The sequence below is a fragment of the Enhydra lutris genome, unplaced genomic scaffold, assembly GCF_002288905.1.
Source record: "Enhydra lutris kenyoni isolate GAN:26980312 unplaced genomic scaffold, ASM228890v2 scaffoldscaffold86, whole genome shotgun sequence".
NCBI lineage: Eukaryota > Metazoa > Chordata > Mammalia > Carnivora > Mustelidae > Enhydra > Enhydra lutris.
Genome location: NW_019154170.1, coordinates 1,336,093 through 1,358,220, shown reverse-complemented (window position 1 = coordinate 1,358,220; position 22,128 = coordinate 1,336,093). Strand labels below are relative to the sequence as shown.

At 43.1% G+C, this 22,128-nt stretch overlaps 2 protein-coding genes across 2 annotated transcripts; both read right to left on the bottom strand.

Moving 5' to 3' along the window:
- Positions 1-4,552: 4,552 nt before the first annotated feature.
- LOC111161637 (putative methyl-CpG-binding domain protein 3-like 5) lies at positions 4,553-10,089 on the bottom strand. The gene is made up of 2 exons (XM_022525401.1): positions 10,045-10,089; positions 4,553-5,122 (listed from the first exon to the last, which is right to left on the bottom strand). The coding sequence occupies exons 1-2, from the start codon at positions 10,087-10,089 to the stop codon at positions 4,553-4,555; spliced, it is 615 nt and encodes a 204-aa protein (XP_022381109.1).
- Positions 10,090-19,719: 9,630 nt separating this feature from the next.
- Positions 19,720-20,651, bottom strand: LOC111161657 (olfactory receptor 2Z1). Its single transcript, XM_022525423.1, is given in 2 exon segments — positions 19,720-20,075; positions 20,078-20,651. Coding segments are annotated over 2 exon segments (930 nt in total).
- Positions 20,652-22,128: the final 1,477 nt, after the last annotated feature.

Sequence of the window (22,128 nt, the reverse complement as noted above, 5' to 3'; positions counted from 1 at the left end):
TTGGAGTATTTTGTAGTTTGGCGTGAAAAAAATTTTTTTTTAGTTTCAGTGGTAAAGTTTAGAGATTCATCAGTTGCATGTAACACCCAGCGCTCATTCCAGCAAGTGCCCTCCTTAATGTACACCTCCCAATTACTCCATCCCCCAACCCATCTCCCCTCCAGCAACCCTCAGTTTGTTTCCTAGAGTTGAATCTCTTATGGTTTGTCTCCCTCCCTGATTTCATCTTGTTTTATTTTTCCCTCCCTTCTCCTATGATCCTGTTTTGTTTCTTAAGTTCCACATATGATTGAAATCACATGATAATTGTCTTTCTCTGATTGACTTATTTTGCCTTGTTAGCATTATTAGCATTATTATTACCATTATCATTAGCATAATACCCTCTAGCTCCATCCACATCATTGCAAATGGCAAGGCTTCATTTTTTTTCAAAGATTTTATTTATTTATTTGACAGACAGAGATCACAAGTAGGCAGAGAAGCAGACAGATAGAGAGAGGTGGAAGCAGGCTCCCTGCAGAGCACAGAGCCCGATGTGGGGCTCGATCCCAGGACACTAGGACCATGACCTGAGCCGAAGGCAGAGGCTTTAACTCACTGAGCCACCCAGGTGCCCCAAGACTTCATTTTTGATGGCTGAGTAATATTCCATTGTAGATTTTTTTTTTTTTTTAATCTGAAAAATACCAATAGAATTTTGATAGAAATTGCATTGAATCTGTAGATGGCTTGGGCAGAATAGGCATTTTAATAACATTAATTCTTGAAATCTATGAACACAGGATATCTTTCCATTTATTTGTCTTCTTCAATTTCCTTCTGTGTTTTATACTTTCCAATGTACAGATCTTTTGCCTCCTTGAAATAAGAAAAAATAAAATGCAACAAACCAAACTGATATGAGCCAAGCCAGTGGTGGGGCTGAGAGAGACATCTGACAGGGCTGAACAGAAGCCCTGAAAATCAGAGAAATTGTGCCATCCAGAGAGAGCCCAAAGAACCAACTGGGTCCAGAAGTGACAGGGAGGAAAGGAGGGAGTTGAGGTCAGGGAGGAGAGAGCCAAGAATGGAGGAAAGAAACCTAGTCTAGCCAAAAAAGAAGTGGCAGGTAGCACACTGCACTCAGGCTAGGTTTAGAGTGGGCCATAAATGCAATGACTGGTGTTTTTCTAGGAAGAGAAGATACATAGAGATGTGGAGGGAAACAGGATGTGTAAAAGATGCAGGCAGAGATTGGGGTGTGCTGCCACAAGCAGCAGGAATGCACAAGCACCAGGACCTGGAAGAGGCAAGGGAGGATTCTCTGCTGTTGATAAACCATGAATTGACCATAGGACTCCCCATTTATTCTCATTCAAACCACCAAAAGCTAATATAGTACATTGTCTTTAAAATTCTAATTAATGCATGGCCTATCATACAGATGTCCTGGAGGTCGCTGACCATGCAGGATGCCATCATGTAAATTTCCCTGGTCCCTAGTTATCACGCCTGAACACCCTCTTCTTCTTGTTCCTCTTCCTCCCCTCCTCCCCCTCTTTCCCCCTCTGCCTCTTTCTCCTCCTCCTTCTTCCTCCTCCTCCTCCTCCTCCTCCTCCTCCTTCTTCTTCTTCTTCTCCTTTCCCTTCTTCTTCTTCTTCTTCTCCTCCTTTCCCTTCTTCTTCCCCTTCTTCCTCCCCTTCTTCCTCTCCTTCTTCCTCTCCTTCTCCTTTTTCCTCTTTCTCCTTCTTCTTCTCCCTCCTCCTCCTCCTCCTCTTCCTTCTTCTTCTCCCTCCTCCTCCTCCTCTTCCTCCTCCTTCTTCTTCTTCTCCTTCTTCTTCTTCTTCCTCCTCCTCCTTCCCCTGCTCCTTCTTCCTTCTTCTTCTTCCCCTTCTTCCTCCCCTTCTTCCTCTCCTTCTCCTTTTTCCTCTCTTTCTCCTTCTTCTTCTCCCTCCTCCTCCTCCTCCTCTTCCTTCTTCTTCTTCTCCCTCCTCCTCCTCCTCTTCCTCCTCCTTCTTCTTCTTCTCCTTCTTCTTCTTCTTCTTCTTCTTCTTCTTCTTCTTCTTCTTCTCCTTCTCCTTCTCCTTCTCCTCCTTCTCCTTCTCCTTCTCCTTCTCCTTCTTCTACTTCTTCTTCTTCTTCTTCTTCTTGTTCTTCTTCTTCTTCTTCTTCTTCTTCTTCCTCCTCCTCCTTCCCCTGCTCCTTCTTCCTTCTTCTTCTTCCTCTTCTCCTCCACATCCTTCCTCTCCTTCTCCATTTTGTAGGTTTCAACCTTTACTTGACAATCAGCAATTAGTTCCCATCCACATTAACTATCTGTAGATATTTTTAAAGTGGTAACAGGTACATAGATAACCAACATATAGAACTTCTTTGGTGAATCTTCACCCTCACTACATTTTTCTGGACAGCCACACATGGGTACTGTCTAGAATATTCCTTATTCTTTTGGCCCAGACAGCTTTTTTGAGCCTGGCATTAATATGCACGTCTGGAGGTCCCATCTCTTTCATGGCAAATTTCCAGATCTCTCTGAGTGCTCAAGAGGCACACTTCTTGAAACCCACTCCATGCATGAGCTTGTGAATGTTGGTGGTGTACTCTCTGGTCACTACCTCGCTGATGGCAGAACAGCCCTTCTTCTTACCACCCTTCTTTGTGAGAGCCATTCTGCTGGGCCCAGGTTGGGAAGGAACCCCTTCGTTTTTCAGCTTCACTCCCTGAAATTTAGCCTACATCTGGAAACCAGTCAGGAATAATTTAAATGCATGGGAGAGAAAAACCCAACAGAAATTAACTTAAAAGATGAGCCTGGGTGTTATATGCAACTGAATTATTGAACACTACATCTGAAACTAATGATGTACTTTATGTTGGCTAATTGAATTTAAATTAAAAAATAATTTACTCCTCCAAAAAATAAATAAAATAAAATTAACTTAAGATAAAACGATTTAATAGAAAATAAAAATAGGAAAGATTCAACGAGGGTAGAACTCAGCTATGTTGATGGAACTTGAGTTGATTATGTCCAGTCATAGATACTTGCAGAATACAAATGAGGGGTCTTGTCCTGCCCACCCCCATGCCCACCCCTACTATGCTGTCCTCCCAGGTGGTCTCAAACCCAGGCAGCCACTCCTACACTCTGATGTAGTGTAGCTCCACCTCCCAGAATGCCAGGTCTGACAGGTAAGAGCCCTGTATACTGGGTTCCACCTCATGTTCCATAAAGGGCTCTGTGCCTGGATCCTACTGGACCAGAGTGGGGATGTCCTACCCCAAGACACTGAGAATCTGGAATATGCAGATTAACTCACACTGAAGAGTCAGATCTGTCCCTGTTCTGGGGTGGAATCAGCCTCCACCAAACCTGCTGGCTCTGGGAGGGAGTTTTCACTAAGTTAAATCCAGTGCTTATTGTAGGAGGCATGGAGTACAGCTGTCTGAGGCATAGCTGTCCACTTCCACTCACTCTCTAACCTTTTGTTTTTTAGTCTTTGACCCTCTGAAATCAGGCTTCCTTCCCCATCTCTGCTAAAACTATCTGAGGGTTTTGAAGGGGCGGGGCGGGGGGGAGGGACGGGAGGTCGGGGGAGCCAGGTGGTGGGTATTAAGGAGGGCACGTATTGCAAGGAGCACTGGGTGTGGTGCATAAACAATGAATTCTGTTACACTGAAAAGAAATAAATTAAAAAAAAAAACTACTCTACCAAAAGTTTAAAAAGTCCAGAAAACACCAGAATCTTCCAGAATCACATCACTTCTTTTCCTTCCTGACCCTAGTGAGACAGTCTCCCCATCTGACTTCTGTGATGTGACGCCTTTTTTCTATCAATTATTTGTTCACCATAAATGATTATCATGTTTACTGGATAAATTGTTTATAAGTAAAATGAATTGTTTATTGAATAATTTCAACGTGTCCTGTGCTGTGGGGTGGACAATTTTCATTCGGGGCGAAGGCAGTGAGCCTGCTAGCAAGGATTCTTTCTTTCTTTTTTCTTTTTTTATTTCTTATTTCTTGTTTTATTTAAATTCAATTAGTCAGGATATCATACATCATTGGTTTTTGATATAATGTTCAATGATTCATCAGTTCAGTATAACACCCATTGCTCATCACACCATATGCCCTTCTTAATACCCATCACCCAGTTACCCCATCTCCCTCCCCTCTTCCCTTTCTACAACCCTCAGTTTTGTTTCCTGGTGTCAAGAGTCTCATGTGGTCTGTCTCCCTCTCTGATTTCTTCGCATTCAGTTTTTCCCCTTACCCCTATTGTCCTCTGCATTATTCCTTATGTTCCACATATAAACGAAACCATATAATCCGTGTTCTTCTGACTTATTTCACAGGAAATCCAATCTCTTGCCCACAAAACCACCACTCTACTCTTTCACAACCTTGTCTCTCAAGAGTTTAATGAAGTACAATTTTGATGTAACAAAGCACCGTGGTATAGAGCAAGAAACAAGATTGACATCGTGACGGGAAGTGAAACCGGGGGCTGTCTCACAGTGAAGCGCCCTGCTGGATCCTTCCACACAACCCTTTCCAACGTTTCCTCTAGTTGTCAGAACGTCCCTCTTGGCTTCTGGCTCTCTCCACCTCCCTGGCAAGCCTGTCTGCCCTCAAGGCCTCAGCCAGTCTCTCTCTTGATTTTCTCACTTTCCAAGTCTGTCTCCGGATATCTCCAGGTGTTACTTGCTGTCTGCAGATGGGTGGTGGGAGATGGAGACCCACTCCTGGGACCATCCCTGCCCAAAATGGTACCATGCTGGGCCCAGGGCCACTAGGTAGAGACCCTACATCCGCACTGTCTAGTGCAATGACTTGTGAGGTACTTATGAAGTCCAAAGTACTTAAAATTTCTCCTTCGCTGCTGTGGGCTTGGAGTCCCTGCAGTCTGTTGTATGCAGAGATTTGCTGGGGCTTCTCCAAGGTCCTGTCCCATTGATTATACCTGACCTCATTGCCAGGATGAGAAGTTATGCTTGTGACTGGCCTTTTAAAAACGCAACTGGTCAGCCTTGTAGGAGGTGCAGCTCTTTCATGATGTCTTTTCTTGGCCTTGGTTAAATGGACTTGTCTTTTCTTCTCTATGGTCTGGAGCATTGTGTTTCTTTTGAGCTTGCTCTTTGAAAACAAAAAGACATGGGGGGTTAAGGGGGTAGGAGAAGAGTAAATGAAACAAGATGGGATTGGGAGGGAGACAACCCATAAGTGACTCTTAATCTCACAAAACAAACTGAGGGTTGATGGGGGGAGGGGGGTTGAGGGGTGGGGTTATGGACATTGGGGAGGGTATGTGCTAAGGTGAGTGCTGTGAAATGTGTAAACCTGGCAACTCACAGACCTGTACCCCTGGGGATAAAAATGTATTATATGTTTATAAAAAAATAAATTAAATTAAATTTAAAAAAAAAGAAAACAAGAAGAAATGTGACATTTGAATAAAATGAGAGATGAGGACCACCAGCCACAAAGGACGTTCTCCGCTCATTTGAATTTTCCACCCTCCCCTCTCCATGGGGAAATATGTCTTGAATTGCACTGGGCATTGCAATCATCCAGAGAGTTGCTAAAACTTAGGTTTCTGGACCTCAAGCCAAGTAGGTCTGGGGTGGGGCCAGGAATCTACACTTCCAAGGATTCCCAGACGGTGCTGATGCTGCGGGTGTGGGCACCACACACACTGACAATTAGTTCTGGGACACCATCAAGCAGATGTAAGTCAAGGACAGAAAGTTTGAGGTCATCACCCAGTGCCAACTCCAGACCCTTTCTCCTCCACCATGTTCCCTAGAGTATGTTTCCCTCTTCCCACCCGTGTCAGTGTTAACCACACATATGCTGGTACCCCCTGACCCACCATTATTTGGGCACAAGGATCATAGGTTTCTTTGTCCCCCAAGACTTCAGGTTTTCAGTTTACTATGCTTTAAGACACACTACCTCCTGGCATTCTTCGCTTTCGTGTCTCATCTTCAGTGAGATTATGTCCTCCCAACCCTGAGATACTCAATTTCTTTGACTCGCACACCGAAATCCCATATTCACTCAACTATCTTCCTGTTCATAAATAAGTAACTCAAAAAACACCATATTCCCATCACACAGTTCCACTTTTTTTTTTGTACAAAGATCTCCATTGTAAACCATTTTTCAAGGCTCTGGTACAAAACATTCTCCCTGATATTCTTCCTTCTCTTCTCCTCCCTGTTAATGTCAGTTCCTCTATCTGACTTAACACAATGATTGATGCTTCTTAGAAATCAGTCCTGCTTTCACATTTGTTCATCCATACCCCTGTATAGGCCATCCTTCTATTTCCTTGATTTCAAATACCATTAGCCCATAGAACTAAAATGCCCATAGAATCAGCACAGATCTAACTCCAACCCTGATACCCAGTGCCATCCTCCCACTCACCTCTTCGGTGATAATACTGATGACTCCACTCACAGTGACCAGATCCCAGGTTGAACCAACCACTTCCCCAAATAATTCATTGCTATCAAAGTGTCCCCAAACCCACTGCTAGTACAATGTCCTGTCTAAACCTGAGTGTCATTCCGGCCACCGGCCACCTCACACTCATAACAATGAGTCCTGAATCCATCTAACAAACTCAACACCCAAAAAAACAAAAAAAAATCTGGTCAAGAAATGGGGAGAAGACATAAACAGACATTTCTCCAAAAAAGACATACAAATGAACAACAGACACATGAAAAAGTGCTCAAAATCACTTGGCATCAGGGAAATAGAAATCAAAACCACATGAGATACCACCTGACACTGGTCAGAATGGCTAAAATCAACAACTCAGGAAACAGATGTTGGTGAGGATACAGAGAAGAGGGAACCCTCTAACACTGTTGGTGGGAATGCAAACTGGTGCAGCCACTCTGGAGAATGGTATGGAGATTCCTCAAAAAGTTAAAAATAGAACTACCCTATGACCCAGCAATTGCACTACTAGGTATTTATCCAAAGGATATATCACTATCCAAAGGATAATCACTGTTTAGTGATTCGAAGGGGCACATGCACCCCAATGTTTACAGCAGCAATGTCCACAACAGCCAAACTATGGGAAGAGCCCAGGTGTCCATCAACAGATGAATGGATAAAAATGCTATAATGGAATATTACTCAGCCATCAAAAAGAATGAAATCTTACCATTTGTAACAATGTGGATAGAACTAGAGGGCATTATGCTAAGCAAAATAAGCCAGTCAAGAGAAAGATGAATACCATATGCTCCCACTCATATGTGGGATTTAAGAAACAAAACAGATGAACATGTAGGAATGGAAGGAAAAATAAAATAAGAGAAAAACAGAGAGGGAGGCAAGCCATAAGAGACTCTTAACTCTAGAAAATGAACCGAGGGCTGCTGGAGGGGAGGTGGGGATGGGGTAATTGAGTGACGGGCATTAAGGAGGGCATGTGATATAATGAGCACTGGGTGTTATATGCAACTGATGAATCTCTTAATTCTACCCCTGAAACTAATAATATACTATATATTAACTAAATTGAATTTAAATAAAAATTTTAAAAATCAAATAAATAATAAGACTCTCAACTTCTGAATAATTCTTAAGCACATTTCAGTTTCCCTATAAAACACCATTTCTCCAATGACCTTTCTGATCCAGCCATCAGAATTACATTTTCTGTGTTAATTTTTTTCAATGTTCACTAGTACATGTATTATCTCTTTCATATAGTTTTTCTCTTTTTTTAAGATTTTACTTATTTATTGAGAGGAAAAAGTGAGAGAGAGACAAACCAGGGGAAGCGGAAGGGAGAAGCAGGCTCCCAGCTGAGCAGCAAGCCCGATTCAGGGCTCAATCCCAGGACCCTTAGATCATGACCTGAGCAGAAGGCAGACGCTCAAATGAGCCACCCAGGTGCCCCCATATTGTTTTTCTATAAATGGATATTCAGTGAAGAGATGATTAATGTGAACCTTAATGTTTTATACCAGTATCCACTTGTTTTGCCTTAGAAGGCACTAAGTTATATTTACTGAAAGAAATTATTTAAACTAAAAAAAAAAAAATACTTTCTAGATTTTTCAAATAAATTCACTCAACCACTCTTAGACAACAAGATCATCTCTATGGTGCCAGGCTGCACTAAATGATCACTGCCTAAGAGTTTTTTTTTTTTTTTTTATCCTTTCTCCCTGGAATTCAATGTAGCATTCTCTTTATCCACAGTTTCAGTTAACCAAGGTTAACTGTGGTCTGAGGTCCAGATGGAATGGTTAGGAGTGTACCCTAACCCTACATCACAGTGCCTATGTCATTCACCCCACTCCATCTCATCACGTAGGCGTTTTGTTATCTCACATCATCACGAGAAGAAGGAGTACAGTAAAATATTTCAAGAGAGACTACATTCACATAAATTATTATAATATATGGTTGTATTTAATTCTACTTTATTATTGTTGTTAACTTCTTGCTGTGCCCAATTTCTAAATATTAAACTTTATTATAAGTATGTATGTATAGGGAAAAAATATATAGGATATACATATATATATATATAGGATATCCATGGTTTCAGGTATCCACTGAGGGTCTTGGAACATGTCACCCTGGGGGATATGGGAGGAGTACCATAGAAGATTCTAATCACAATAAGCTGTTTAAAATGCAAACTTAATCAGTGTGCTTTTCTTTTTAAACCAACCATTTCTATCTTTTTTTTTTTTAAGGGAAGCCATAAATCCCATACTTTTCCAGTTGTCCTGACATAATTATTTATTTCTTTTTTTAAATTCTGTTTTATTTTTTCAGCGTTCCAAGATTCATTGTTTATGCACCACACCCAGTGCTCCATGCAATACGTGCCCTCCTTAATACTCACCACCAGGCTCACCCATCACCCCCCCTCCCCTCCAAAATCCTCGGTTTGTTTCTCGGAGTCCACAGTCTCTCCTGGTTCATCTCCCCCACCGATTTTCCCCAACTCACTTCTCCCCTCCATCTCCCAGTGTCCTCCGCGTTATTCCTTATGCCCACAAGTAAGTGAAACCATATGATAACTGACTCTCTCTGCTTGACTTATTTCATTTAGCATAATCTCCTCCAGTCCCATCCATGTTGATACAAAAGTTGGGTATTCATCCTTACATAATTATTTTTTTAAGTTTTATTCATTTATTTTGGGGAGAGAGAGGCAGACTCCCCACTGAATATACAGGGAGCCCGACATGGGGTTTAATCCCAGGACCCTGGGATCATGACCTGAGCCAAAGGCAGATACCTAACCAACTGAGCCACCCAGGTGCCCCTCCTACCATAATTATTAATAATGACCCTTTCAATACTCAAGAGGTCCTAGTTTGGATGGAAAACTACTTGATCCTCCCATTTATAGAGCACCTATTATATGCCGAGTTGTGCACTAAAACCCATGATCCAGAATTTAACTTAACAAAGTTACTGCCCCTGTTTATTTTAATCTTGGTGAGACAAAAGACTTAATACAAAGAGTAATGAATGTCTAATGTCATGCCAGGTATAATTAATGGCTGTGACAAACAGTAAGGTTGATAGAGAGAGGAAGAGGGAGGAATGGAGGAAGATAATGGGGAGGGATAACAGGACAAAGAAATTAATTACAATTATTGATGAAGAGATTAGGGGAGGACTAACTGAGGACATATGTGAGCAAAGAACTGAATTAAAAAAAAAAAAAAAAAACCAAGAACATTGCAAATTAAGGAATTCTCCAGAGAGGGGAACTATTTAAACAGTGCAGGACCACAGGCTACATCCATGTCCTAGTGATATTGTTGGTTGAAACAAAACAACAAAACAAAAATATCTAGCCTATTAGCCCAAAAAACCTTCATATGCAAAATAGTACAATACCTTAAACGTCACTTAAAAAACATTAACACCCAAGAAACAGCTTTCAGTAAGATTTCTCCTCATTTTTAAATCTCCTGTCTTCTCACTTAAAAGAAGTTTCACATAAGGGTAAGTATACTAATGGGCACTGGTTCCATCAGTATGCACTCCACACTCACCAAAGTGGGCTGGTTGGAAGAACGCGTGGATGCAGGTCCTTCCATGGCTGCACTCCTGATGTGAGAGCTGGTGGCTTGCTGGAAAATGAGAGTTTTCTGCTTCTGATTCCCCTTTTATGGAGGAAGGGAGAGGATAAACCAATCAGCCGATAATCCAGCAGAAATACATCAATGGGATTCAAACAGTTCCTAAATCTTTATACAAAGACACAAAAATTGGGGCACCTGGCTGGCTCAGTGTTGTGAATTTGAACTCCACATTGGGTTGCCTCTTTGGCTGTAGAGATGACTTAAATAAACAAGCTTTTTTAAAAACACAAATATGTGGAGATTTTGACACTGTCAGATACTGTTGTAGATGAAATCGTTGAATACATTTGTATGTGAGCTATATTTGGGGTTTTTTAAAGATTTTACTTATTATTTATTTGACAGAGAGAAAGAGAGCACAAGCAGGGGGAGTGGCAAACAAAGGGAGAGGAGAAGCAGGCTCCCCACTGAGCAGGGAGCCTGATGGGGGACCCCTGGGATCATAACATGAGCCAAAGACACTTCACAAATGAGCCACCCAGGTGCCCCTCTTTTATTATTCTATTGTTCCCTCAATAAACTTATCAGTTGCAATCATATACAATTCTCCATGTAGTTAATGAGGGGCTCCTGGTGGCTCAGTCCATTAAGCATCTCACTCTTGATTTCAGCTCAGTCTTGATCTTAGGGTGGGGAGTTCAAGCCCCGCCTTGTGCTCCACGCTGGGTGTGGAGCCTACTTAATGTGTCCTTTACTTAATGTAGTCTAATGCAACTACTTTTACCACCTTCCCCAAATGCTAATACATTCAAACACTTCCAACTACATTTTTAACATTTCTGCTTTACTCTTCTCATTCATTTCAATTCTACATATATTTTAATCTCTAAGAGAGATTTCTAGAATTGTCTCAAAAAAATTCAGGGGTTGGGGGATAGGGATAGGGTGGCTGGGTTACAGACATGGGGGAGGGTATGTGCTATGGTGAGTGCTGTGAAATGTATAAGCCTGATGATTCACAGACCTGTACCCCTGGGGCAAATAATACATTATATGTTAATTTAAAAAGCAAATAAAAATTTAAAAAGAAGAAAAAATTTCATTTATAATTGTAAATTTTCCTTTCCTTCTCTTCATTCCTTCCTGAATTCCTGATTTTTTTTTGTTTTTTGCTTAAGCCAAAAAAGGAATTTATTATTTCATATAGCTAAACAGCCCAGGGATAGAACTCCTCTCAAACCAGCGTGATTCATGGTTCAATGTCCCTAGGTCATTTTTAGGCCCTGCACTTAATGGGGTAGCTCTATTCTCAGACTTTGAGATGGACCCCAGAAACTTGAAAGTCTCTTTTTTTAAAATTTTTTAAATTATGTAATGTTAGTCACATCATTAGTTTTTGATGTAGTGTTCCATGATTCATTGTTTGCATTTAACACCCAGTGCTCCATGCAATACGTGACCTCCTTACTACCCTCACCGGGCTCACCCATCCCCCCACCTCCTCCCCTTTAAAACCCTCAGTTTGATTCCCAGAGTCCATAGTTTCTCATGGTTTGTCTCTCCCTCTGATTTTCCCCCTTCATTTTTCCCTTCCTTCTCCTAATGTCCTCCATGCTATTCCCTATGTTCCACAAATAAGTGAAGCCATATAATTGTCTTTCTCTGCCTGACTTATTTCATTCAGCATAATCTCCACCATTTCCATCCATGTTGATGCAAGTATTGGGTATTCGTCCTTTCTGATGGCTGAGTAATATTCCACTGTATATATGAACCACATCTTCTTTATGCATTCATCTGTTGAAGGGCATCTCAGCTCCTTCCACCATTTGGCTATTGTGGACATTGCTGCTACAAACATTGGGGTGCATATGGCCCTTCTTTTCATTACATCTGTATCTTCGGGTAAATACCCAGCAGTATAATTGCAGGGTCATAGGGAAGCTCTATTTTTAACTTTTTGATGAACCTCCACACTGTATTCCAAAGTGGCTGCGCTAAACTTGTATTCCCACCAACAGTCTTGCATTCCTGATTTTCAATCTGGGAGTCTATTCCTTTAGGTTGAAGAACTAGTCTGGTATTTGTTTTCTAGATCAAATCTGCTTACAATGAAATGTTTCATTTTATGTTGTTCTTATTGTGGGCAATATTGTTGTTGGTATATAATTCTGATTTTGATATGACATTTCTTCTAATGTTTTAAAAATTGCACTCGTTAATACCAAACTTATTTAATTTTTGCTTCAATACCACTAGTTAACCTTTTTCTTATTTATCTGGCCTCTGCATTCTCCAAAATCTGTCACCTTAACTTTGGTTTTTTAGACAATGGTGTATCTCCCTATTGTCTCCTGTGTACTGACTTTGTTTAGGGGGTGGTGATTTAATTACATCTGTGGGTTGGTGTCTTTCATCAATGTTGAATAGATTGTGTATTTTTACTTCGGACATCATTCTTCCCCATGATCTCACAGCTCTTCTTTTTTATTATTTTTTATTCAAATTCAATTTAATTAACATATACTGCAGTATTAGTTTCAAAGGTAGAATTTAGTGATTCATCAGTTGCATACAACACCCAGCACTCATTACATCAAGTGTCCTCCTTAATGCCCATCACCCAATTACCCCATCCACCCACCCACCTCCCCTCCAACAGCCCTCAGTTTGTTTCCTAGAGTTAAGAATCTCTTACAGTTTGCCTCCCTCTCTGTTTTTATCTTATTCTAGTTTTCCTTCCTTTCCCCCATGTTCATCTATTTTTTTCTTAAACTCTGCATATGAGTGAAATCACATGGTAATTGTCTTTCCCTGACTGCCTTATTTCATCTCAGCTCCTCTTTTGATCTCACTTTTCTTTTAACCCTGTCCTGAGTTTACTAATAGTGTTCACCCTATAGTTTTGTTAGGATATTTGCTCTTGAATTGTCTTCTGGCTTAGTAACTCAGCCCTTTGGAATCAGTCCCTTCTTAAATACTTAAATTTTTATTTTGGTTCTACCATAAATGTAACGTATAACTTTAAAAAGATAGCAGAGAAGGGCATCTGGGTGGCTCAGTTGGTTAAGCATCTGCTTTCAGCTCAGACCATGATCCCAGGCTCGTGGGAGGGAGCCCTGCATGGGGCTACCAGCTCAATGGGGAGTTTGCTTCTTCCTCCGCCCCTAGGCCCCACTGTGCTCTCTCTCTCTCTCTCTCTCTCTCTCAAATAATTAAATAAAATCTTTTAATAAATAAATAAAAAGATAGCAGAGGAGTTTCACAATGAAATGTTTTCCTTCTTTTTTTATTAACATCTTAATTTAATTTTATTTTTTTCAGTGTTCCAAGATTCATTGTTCATGCACTACACCCAGTGCTCCATGAAATACATGCCCTCTTTAATACTCACCACCAGGCTCACCCATCCTCCCACTCCCCTCCCTTCCAAAACTCTCAGCTTGTCTCTCAGAGTCTACAGTCTCTCATGATTCATCTCCTCCTCCAATTTCCCTCAATTCACTTTTCTTTCCTTCTCCTAATGTCCTCCATATTATTCCTTATGCTCCACAAGTAAGTGAAACCATATGATAATTGACTCTCTCTGCTTGACTTATTTCACTCAGCATAATCTCCTCCAATCCCATCCATCTTGATGCAAAAGTTGGGTATTCAGGGGCACCTGGGTGGCTCAGTTGGTTGGGCGACTGCCTTTGGCTCAGGTCATGATCCTGGAGTCCTGGGATCGAGTCCCGCATCAGGCTCCCTGTTCGGCAGGGAGTCTGCTTCTCCCCCTGACCTGTCTCCTCTCATGCTCTCTCTCTCTCTCAAATAAATAAAATCTTTTTTTTTAAAAGTTGGGTCTTCATCCTTTTTGATGGCTGAGTGATATTCCACTGTATATATGGACCACATCTTCTTTATCCATTCATCTGTTGAAGGGCATCTTGGCTCTTTCCACAGTTTGGTGATTGTGGACATTGCTGCTATGACATTGGGGTACCGATGGCCCTTCTTTTCACTACATCTGTATCTTTGGGGTAAATACCCAGTAGTACAATTGCAGGGTCATAGGGAAGCTCTGTTTTTAATTTTTTGAGGAATTTCCACACTGTTTTCCAAAGTGGCTGCACCAATTTGCATTCCCACCAACAGTGTAAGAGGGTTCCCCTATCTCCACATCCTCTCCAACACTGTATAAAGAACTCCTCAAACGAAATGCCCAAACTGATAATCACGTTGAAAAATGGGCAGAACACATAAACAGACACTTCTTTTTTTTAAGATTTTATTTATCTATTTGACAGAGTAAGACACAGCAAGAGAGAGGGAACACAAGCAGGGAGAGTGGGAGAGGGAGAAGCAGGCTACCCTCTGAGCAGGGAGCATGATATGGGGCTCGATCCCAGGACGCTGGGATCATGACCCGAGCCAAAGGCAGATGCTTAACAACTGAGTCCCCCCAGTGCTCCAAATGTTTTCCTTTTGATACAAAACTCAAATTGATCAGAAAAAAATTATAACTTGAATCAAAATAAGATCATGAGAAGCCACTGTTCATTAAAATTCACTAGTTAGGGGCTCCTGGGTGGCTCAGTCAGTTAAGCATCTGTCTTGGGCTCAGGTCATGATCTACAGGTCCTGGAATTGAGCCCCAGAAGTGGGCTCCCTGCTCAGTGGGAAGCCTGCTTCTCCCTCTGCCCCTTTCCCTGCTTTTGTTCCCTCCCTCTCTCTCTCACTCTCAAGTAAATAAATAAAATCTTAAAATAAAATAAAATAAAATTCACCAGTAAGACAGAGGGAGTGGACAATCTGGGTGAGAGAAGAAACTGACATCACATATATCTGGTAAAGTGCATCATGCCAAATTATATAAAGAATTCTGTGAAATAAAAAATAAAACTGGGTGAGCCTGGGTGTGGGTATTAAGGAGGGTACATATTGCATGGAGCACTGGGTGTGATGCATAAACAATGAATCTTGTAAAACTGAAAAAAAGAAAATAATAATCAATCAATCAATCAATCAATCTGAAAACCCACTAAAAAGGTGGCTCAAAATTCTAAAATAGGGGCACTATAAAAAAGCTTAAATACTCAGTTAACATGTAAAAAAATTAACTTCTTTTGTTTCAGGGAAATGCTAGAAAAAGTCACAATGAGATACTATAACACAGACATTAGCTGAAATGAAGGGAAAGCAGTCAGATCCTTCTAGCATGGCCAGTGAGAATCTAAATGTGTAGAACCAGCATCCGGTAGATGTTACACAAACCAGGGGAACTCAACCCGGTGACAAGAATTTGCAAAACTACAGAGAAGAAAATGGATAAAAAACCTCAACACGAGACAGGAATCCATCAGAATCCTAGAGGAGAATATAAGCAGTAACCTCTTCAATATCAGCGACAGCAACTTCTTTCAAGATATGTCTCCAAAGGCAAAGGACACAAAAGTGAAAATGAACTTTTGGGACTTCATCAAAATCAAAAGCTTCTGCACAGCAAAGGAAACAGTCAACAAAACAAAGAGGCAACCCACAGAATGGGAGAAGATATTTGCAAATGACAGTACAGACAAAAGGTTGATATCCAGGATCTATAAAGAACTTCTCAAACTCAACACACACAAAACAGATAATCATATCAAAACATGGGCAGAAGATATGAACAGACACTTCTCCAATGAAGACATACAAATGGCTATCAGACACATGAAAAAATGTTCGTCATCACTAGCCATCAGGGAGATTCAAATTAAAACCACATTGAGATATCACCTTACACCACTTAGAATGGCCAAAATTAGCAAGACAGGAAACAACATGTGTTGGAGAGGATGTGGAGAAAGGGGAACCCTCTTACACTGTTGGTGGGAATGCAAGTTGGTGCAGCCACTTTGGAGAACAGTGTGGAGATTCCTCAAGAAATTAAAAATAGAGCTTCCCTATGACCCTGCAATTGCACTACTGGGTATTTACCCCAAAGATACAGATGGAGTGAAAAGAAGGCCCATCGGTACCCCAATGTTTATAGCAGCAATGGCCATGGTCGCCAAACTGTGGAAAGAACCAAGATGCCCTTCAACGGACGAATGGATAAGGAAGATGTGGTCCATATACACTATGGAGTATTATGCCTCCATCAGAAAGGATGAATCCCCAACTTTTGTAGCAACATGGATGGGACTGGAAGAGATTATGCTGAGTGAAATAAGTCAAGCAGAGAGAGTCAAGTATCATATGGTTTCACTTATTTGTGGAGCATAACAAATAGCATGGAGGACAAGGGGAGATGGAGAGGAGAAGGGAGTTGAGGGAAATTGGAAGGGGAGGTGAACCATGAGGGACTATGGACTCTGAAAAACAATCTGAGGGTTTTGAAGGGGCGGGGGGGGTGGGAGGTTGGGGGATCCAGGTGGTGGGTATTGGAGAGGGCACGGATTGCATAGAGCACTGGGTGTGGTGCAAAAACAATGAATACTGTTATGCTGAAAATAAATTTAAAAATTAAAAAAAAAAAAGAATGGATCTCGCAAATGTTATGGGGAACCACACACCCACGGGAACAGCCCAAGACAGCGAGCTGCTGTGGTGATTGACAGCTGCTCCGGGACTATGCAGCAAAGCCCCTGGGTCCTTACAGAGTGATGAGTGGGACCCTGGAGCCCAACACCCAGACCCCTTAACTTCCAGAAGCTGTGGCGCCAGCTGGTTGTCAGAATCACTGCAGCAGCCAGGTGGTCGCTCCCAGGGTTGGCTGGGGAGGGTGACTTGACCAGCAACTCCCCCCTCCCCCCCACCTCCCCTTTGAGCCTTCCCTGGAGGCCAAGGATTCAGCTTTTCTCCCCCACCCCCCACAACCCCCTGCCCCAAGACGGCAGAGTCTCCGCGTGCACGTAATCACCTCCAGCTGCCCTGGAACGGGTAGTCCCTGTGCAGCTCATGCTCAGCAGCTGGGTCCTGGTGGTCCCTTCTCGAAGTCACTGACTTCGAGGTCACCAGTTCTTTGCCCAGGCCTGGTGGCTCCGTCCCTCCAGGCCAATGCACGTGGGGAATCAATATTGGAGAAGTATCCCTCTCAGCCCAGAAAGCAGAGCACAGGTGCGTCCCCCTTGCAGATGAGGAAGGAGAGGCTTCCCAGAGCCACCAGTCCCAACTCCCCGTGGGCATCCTCAGCCAACCTGTCTGGGGGACTGGTCCCTCTTGCCTAAGTACTTTGGTCCTCAATCCTCTCTCCGGCTGCCACCAGCTGCCCTCCCTCAGTCAGAGGATGCACCCACTGGGGGCTGAGGTCCTGGCCCAGCTCCAGGCTCAGACCTCTGCTTCCCTCCTGGAGTCTGGGGCCCAGAACCTGCTGTGTGGCCCATTGCAGACCACCCTCCCAGACCTACAGGCAATTCTTTCAAGGGAATTGTCCCCAAGTGCCCACCCCTCTGTCAAGAAGTAGCACATGCCATTCAGACATGGTGGGCACCTGCTTCTTCTAGGGTTGGTCTACATGACTCTATGTCATCCACACTTAGGAACACCACAAATGGAGAGGTTGGGGGCTTTCACCCAAACCTTTGCTCTGCTAACAGATGCCCTTGTGAGACAAAAGAGACATCCTAGAGTTTGGGGGGAAAATATTGCAAATCTCATTTATCACAAAGGACTAATGCATAGAATAGAGAAAATCTCCTAATAGCTCTCAGTGGCGGGGGAGGGAGACCCAGAGGGAAAATAGAGGAAAAACTTCAACAGACATTGCATCAGGAAAAGCAGTTGAAAAGCTGAGGGACATCACTCCACCAGAAGTCAATGCAAATGAAATCCACTCTGAGATACAAGAACCCAGCTCTTAGGGTGGCTGCAATGAATGTTGTGACCCTAAAGAGGGCTGGGGAAGATACAGCAGCTGGAACTCTGGCCCATTCCTTGTGGGAATGCAAAATGGGACAACCACTCAGGGAGAATGATATGTCATTACTTCTGAAAAAAACAAGACCCAGTTCTATGATACAGCTACAATAAATGTACTTTAGATATAGACATAAACAGGTCAAATTATGAAACAAAGTATGCCATACTAATACTAGTCCAAAGAAAGCTTCAAAAGCTCCATCAACAAAAGAGTGTATTTAAGAGTTATATGATGTATCCACACAGTAGAATGCTACTTGATGAGAAAAAGTTTTAAGTACCCACAACAAGAATAAATCTCAAAATGATGCTGAGTAAGAGAAGCTATATAAAAACAGTATAGGGGCGCCTGGGTGGCTCAGTGGGTTAAAGCTTCTGCTTTCAGCTCAGGTCATGATCCCAGGGTCCTGGGATCAAGCCCCGCATCGGACTCTTTGCATGGCAGGGAGCCTGCCTGCCTCTCTGCCTACTTGTGATCTCTGTCTTTAAATCTTTAAAAAAAAATAAGTATATACTCTGCAATTCCATTTGTAAAAAAAAAACTCTAGAAAATGCAAACTAATTTATGGTGACCGAAAGTGGGTCGGTGACTCCTTGGAGAGGAGGGGGAATGCAGTGACAAACAAGCAGAGGGAAACTTTTGCTTAAGTTTCTGTCTTAAGATTGGTTTTTGTGGGATGCCTGGGTGGCTCAGTGGGTTAAAGCCTCTGCCTTCAGCTCAGGTCATGATCAAGCCTGCATCGGGCTCTCTGCTCAGCAGGGAGTCTGCTTCCCTTCTTCTCTCTCTGCCTAATTCTCTGCCCACTTGTGATCTCTGTCTGTCAAATAAATAAATAAAATCTTAAAAAAAAAGATTGGTTTTTGTTGTGCAGACATATACATAAGTCAAAACTCATCAAATTTTAGACTTCAAATGTGTACATTTGTTGAATGTCAATTTTACCTCAATAAAACTGTCAAAAGATTTTTTTAAGTTGAATCTTGCCTCATGGCTGGATATTTATCCAAAAGAAACTAAAGTAAGCACCACTCCCCCAAAATATTAAGTGCTTACTAATAAAATAGCCAGACCCTGGTCAACAGTGAGCATCTTAATAAAGCTCAAAATTAACAAATATTTTATAAATACTGTTAAATTTTATTATCCCCATCACCATTCAAAGCAGTAACTCATATTTTCAAAAATCTGGTGGTTGTCCAGATATTGTCTGGCCCAACCACCATCCCAGCACACACACACACACACACACACACACACCCTACAACAGTGAGGAGGTCACTGTTTAGGGGTCACACAGCACAGTGCTTTTTGGGGCTGTCTTTGTCCTCCAAGCACCATGGGTTCAAGTCCCAGCTGTACCACTTTCTGGAAGTGTGACCATTTGTAAGTTATTTTCCTTTTTGAATCTTGTTTATTTCTTATATATAAACATCATGATAGTCCCTACATCTCCAAAGCCATGGTGAGGACAAAATAACATTCACTTAGCAGGTAAAACGGTCAACAAGTGCTCATTATTCCTAGTAAATTATCAATTCAACAAGGAGACCTCCACTCCACAAAGCAGGGCCTTCCATTCATGTAAATAATACAAGTCTGTGGGAGAAAACCCTAACCCAGCTAGTCATGGGATCTGAAGAAGCTGGACAGGCGCTTAGCCTTGAATATAAGGCCTTAATAGTCGCACCATAAATTGGGGCTTTGGGGAAACGGAGGGGATGAAGGACCGCTAGCATCACTCCAGAAACCCCGTGTGGTCATCACTTTGGCCTGAGCCCAGCTCTGCTGAGCACTTTGGCCAAAGCCATCCGCACCTCCTGGTTCCTCAGATTGTAGATGAGTGTGGGGGTGACAAGACTGTAGAATAGGGACATCACGTTGTCCTGGTGTGGGCTGTGGTAGGCACCTGGCACCATGTACATGAACACAGCTGTGCCATAGACGAGTCCCATTACTGTGATGTGCGAGGAGCAGGTGGTGAAGACCTTGTTTTGGGCCTCCTCTGAGCACATGCGTATAACGGCCCCCAATACGTGGCCGTAGGAGATGGCGATGAGGGAAAGGGGAAGCACAAGGATCAGCACCCCCGAGGTGGACAGCGCCAACCCGTAGGCAGAGTGTCTTTGCAGGAGAGCTTCAACAGGGCTGGCACCTCGCAGAAGAAGTGGTCCACGATGCGGGAGGCACAGCAGGGGAAGTGCAGAGTGATGGAGGTCTGGATGGAGGCGTTGAGCACACCTGCCAGCCAGGAGGAGCCCACCATGAGCAGGCACACCTGGCCCCTCATGAGCACAGGATACTGCAGAGGGTGACACACAGCAACATAGCGGTCGTAGGACATGAGGGCCAACAAGATGCCCTCAGCCATGCCCATCAGGGTCAGGAAGAATGTTTGAGCTGCGAAACCCCCAAAGGAGATGGAACCTTCTCCCTGCAGGAAGTGGGATGCCATCTTGGGGATGGTGAACAGGAGGAAGACAATATCAAACAGAGAGAGCTGGCTGAGCAGAAAGTACATGGGTGTGTGGAGCCTGGAGTCCAGGCAGATCAGGAAGAGCAGAATGGTGTTGCCCAGGAGGCCCATGGTAAACATGGCAGCCACCAAAGAGAGGAGCAGCCAATGTGACCCTGAGTGACTGAAGAGGCCCACCAGAATGAAGTCAGAGGTCACCAATTGATTCACATCCCCCATGTTTTACACAACATGCTTTCACTGCAGGAAGGAGACCAAACGCAAGAAGGAAAGAGACCAATTGCAAGTGAGCTTCAACCCACATGCCAACAGCCATCACTTGGTAGTGGCCGCCTGGAGAAGTATTATGAGGTCACAGCTAGAATCAGCAGCTGGAAATGCCATGATCAGTTAGTGATGTCTGTCACAGGCAGGGAATGGGAGAGCAGCAGCTTGCATCCCCAAACGAGACACTTGGCCACACCCCACTGAAGAGCTACCCACTGACTCTTGAGGTCCAAACACTGAAGTCCCAGTCAAAGACAGTAACTTAGCTCCAGTAGAATATTTCAGTACCTCTCCTAATGGTCCTGGGTCGAAAGCAGGGGTGAGAGTCCAAAAAGGCTGGGAGGTGAAATAGAGCATAATGGAGATGAAGCAATAAATCAAGGAAGAAAACAGAGAAGGGCCTAGGTCCAAGCACCTGGATGAGAATCTAAGGAAAGAGAAAGCAATTATGAGCCTGCCCTGGGTCATAGTGAGGGTATGAGTCTAGGGAGTATGAATCTAGGGGTATGAATCTATGTGAGCCATAGAGGGTGGCTATTGGTGACAGCAGGTTGGGGACGAAATGGCCTGGGGCTGGGTGGGGGAGGAGAGTCATCACCGAGCTCAGTGATTATTGGTGACTTTGTTCCATTGGGTGAAGAGTAGTGACCTGTGAGCAGCCAGACTCAATTTCAAGTAAGGTATCAAGCCTAGAAGATTGTCTCTAATAAATATTGCCTGGGTGAATGAGGGGGTTAAGAAAGATGACCATGGGCCAGAGGGAGCTACACACTTAAATTTTGGAATTCTTGATTCTCTTGTCACCTTCCAAGGTCCCTGGGAAATCCAGTTTACCCTGGAATACCATGCACCATCCACAACTCCAACAGTGGACAATGCAAGACCAAAAATTCCCAATGGCTGGTGGTTAGAGAAGCAAAAAGACTGGCCATTTAAGGTCAAGTGGATTCTACTGAGGGCGCCACTGGAGCTCTTTGTCCTAAGATTGCCATCCTCACTCAGAAGACCTGCAAGTCTGTTTGATTATCCACATCCTGATTTTCCTATCACATCTTAGCTCCCAACGTACCATTCACCCAAGCATTCAATAAAATTAGTCACAAGCTGGTCTGGGCGTAAGACATTCAGAGGTGAATCACCCTAGGCAAGGTCCCTACTCCCTGTATCCCACACTCTCCATCAGGATATTGATGACAAATGAGGAGATAAATGGACAAGATCTTTGTGACAGAGGTAGAGTGCAGTGAGGGAAGCGAATAGGATGTTCTGTAGGAAATGGCTGGGGACACCACGGCACATAGTCAGAGAAGCTCTTGGGACTGATGACCCATGTCCTCAGTATTTGAAGAGCTTCTGTGAGAGGGATGCACTAGAATCAACTGCCTCATCCTACTGGGAAGTGAATGCTAGTGGGGCCAGCTGGGTGGTT

Bases quoted from the DNA above. Each gene is read 5' to 3' on its own strand.
- LOC111161637 (XM_022525401.1), bottom strand. From the start codon at position 10,089: ATGGAAGGACCTGCATCCACGCGTTCTTCCAACCAGCCCACTTTG. The intron at 5,123-10,044 runs GTGAGTGTGGAG...TTGTTTTCAAAG, and splicing joins CTTCCAACCAGCCCACTTTG to AGCAAGCTCAAAAGAAACAC.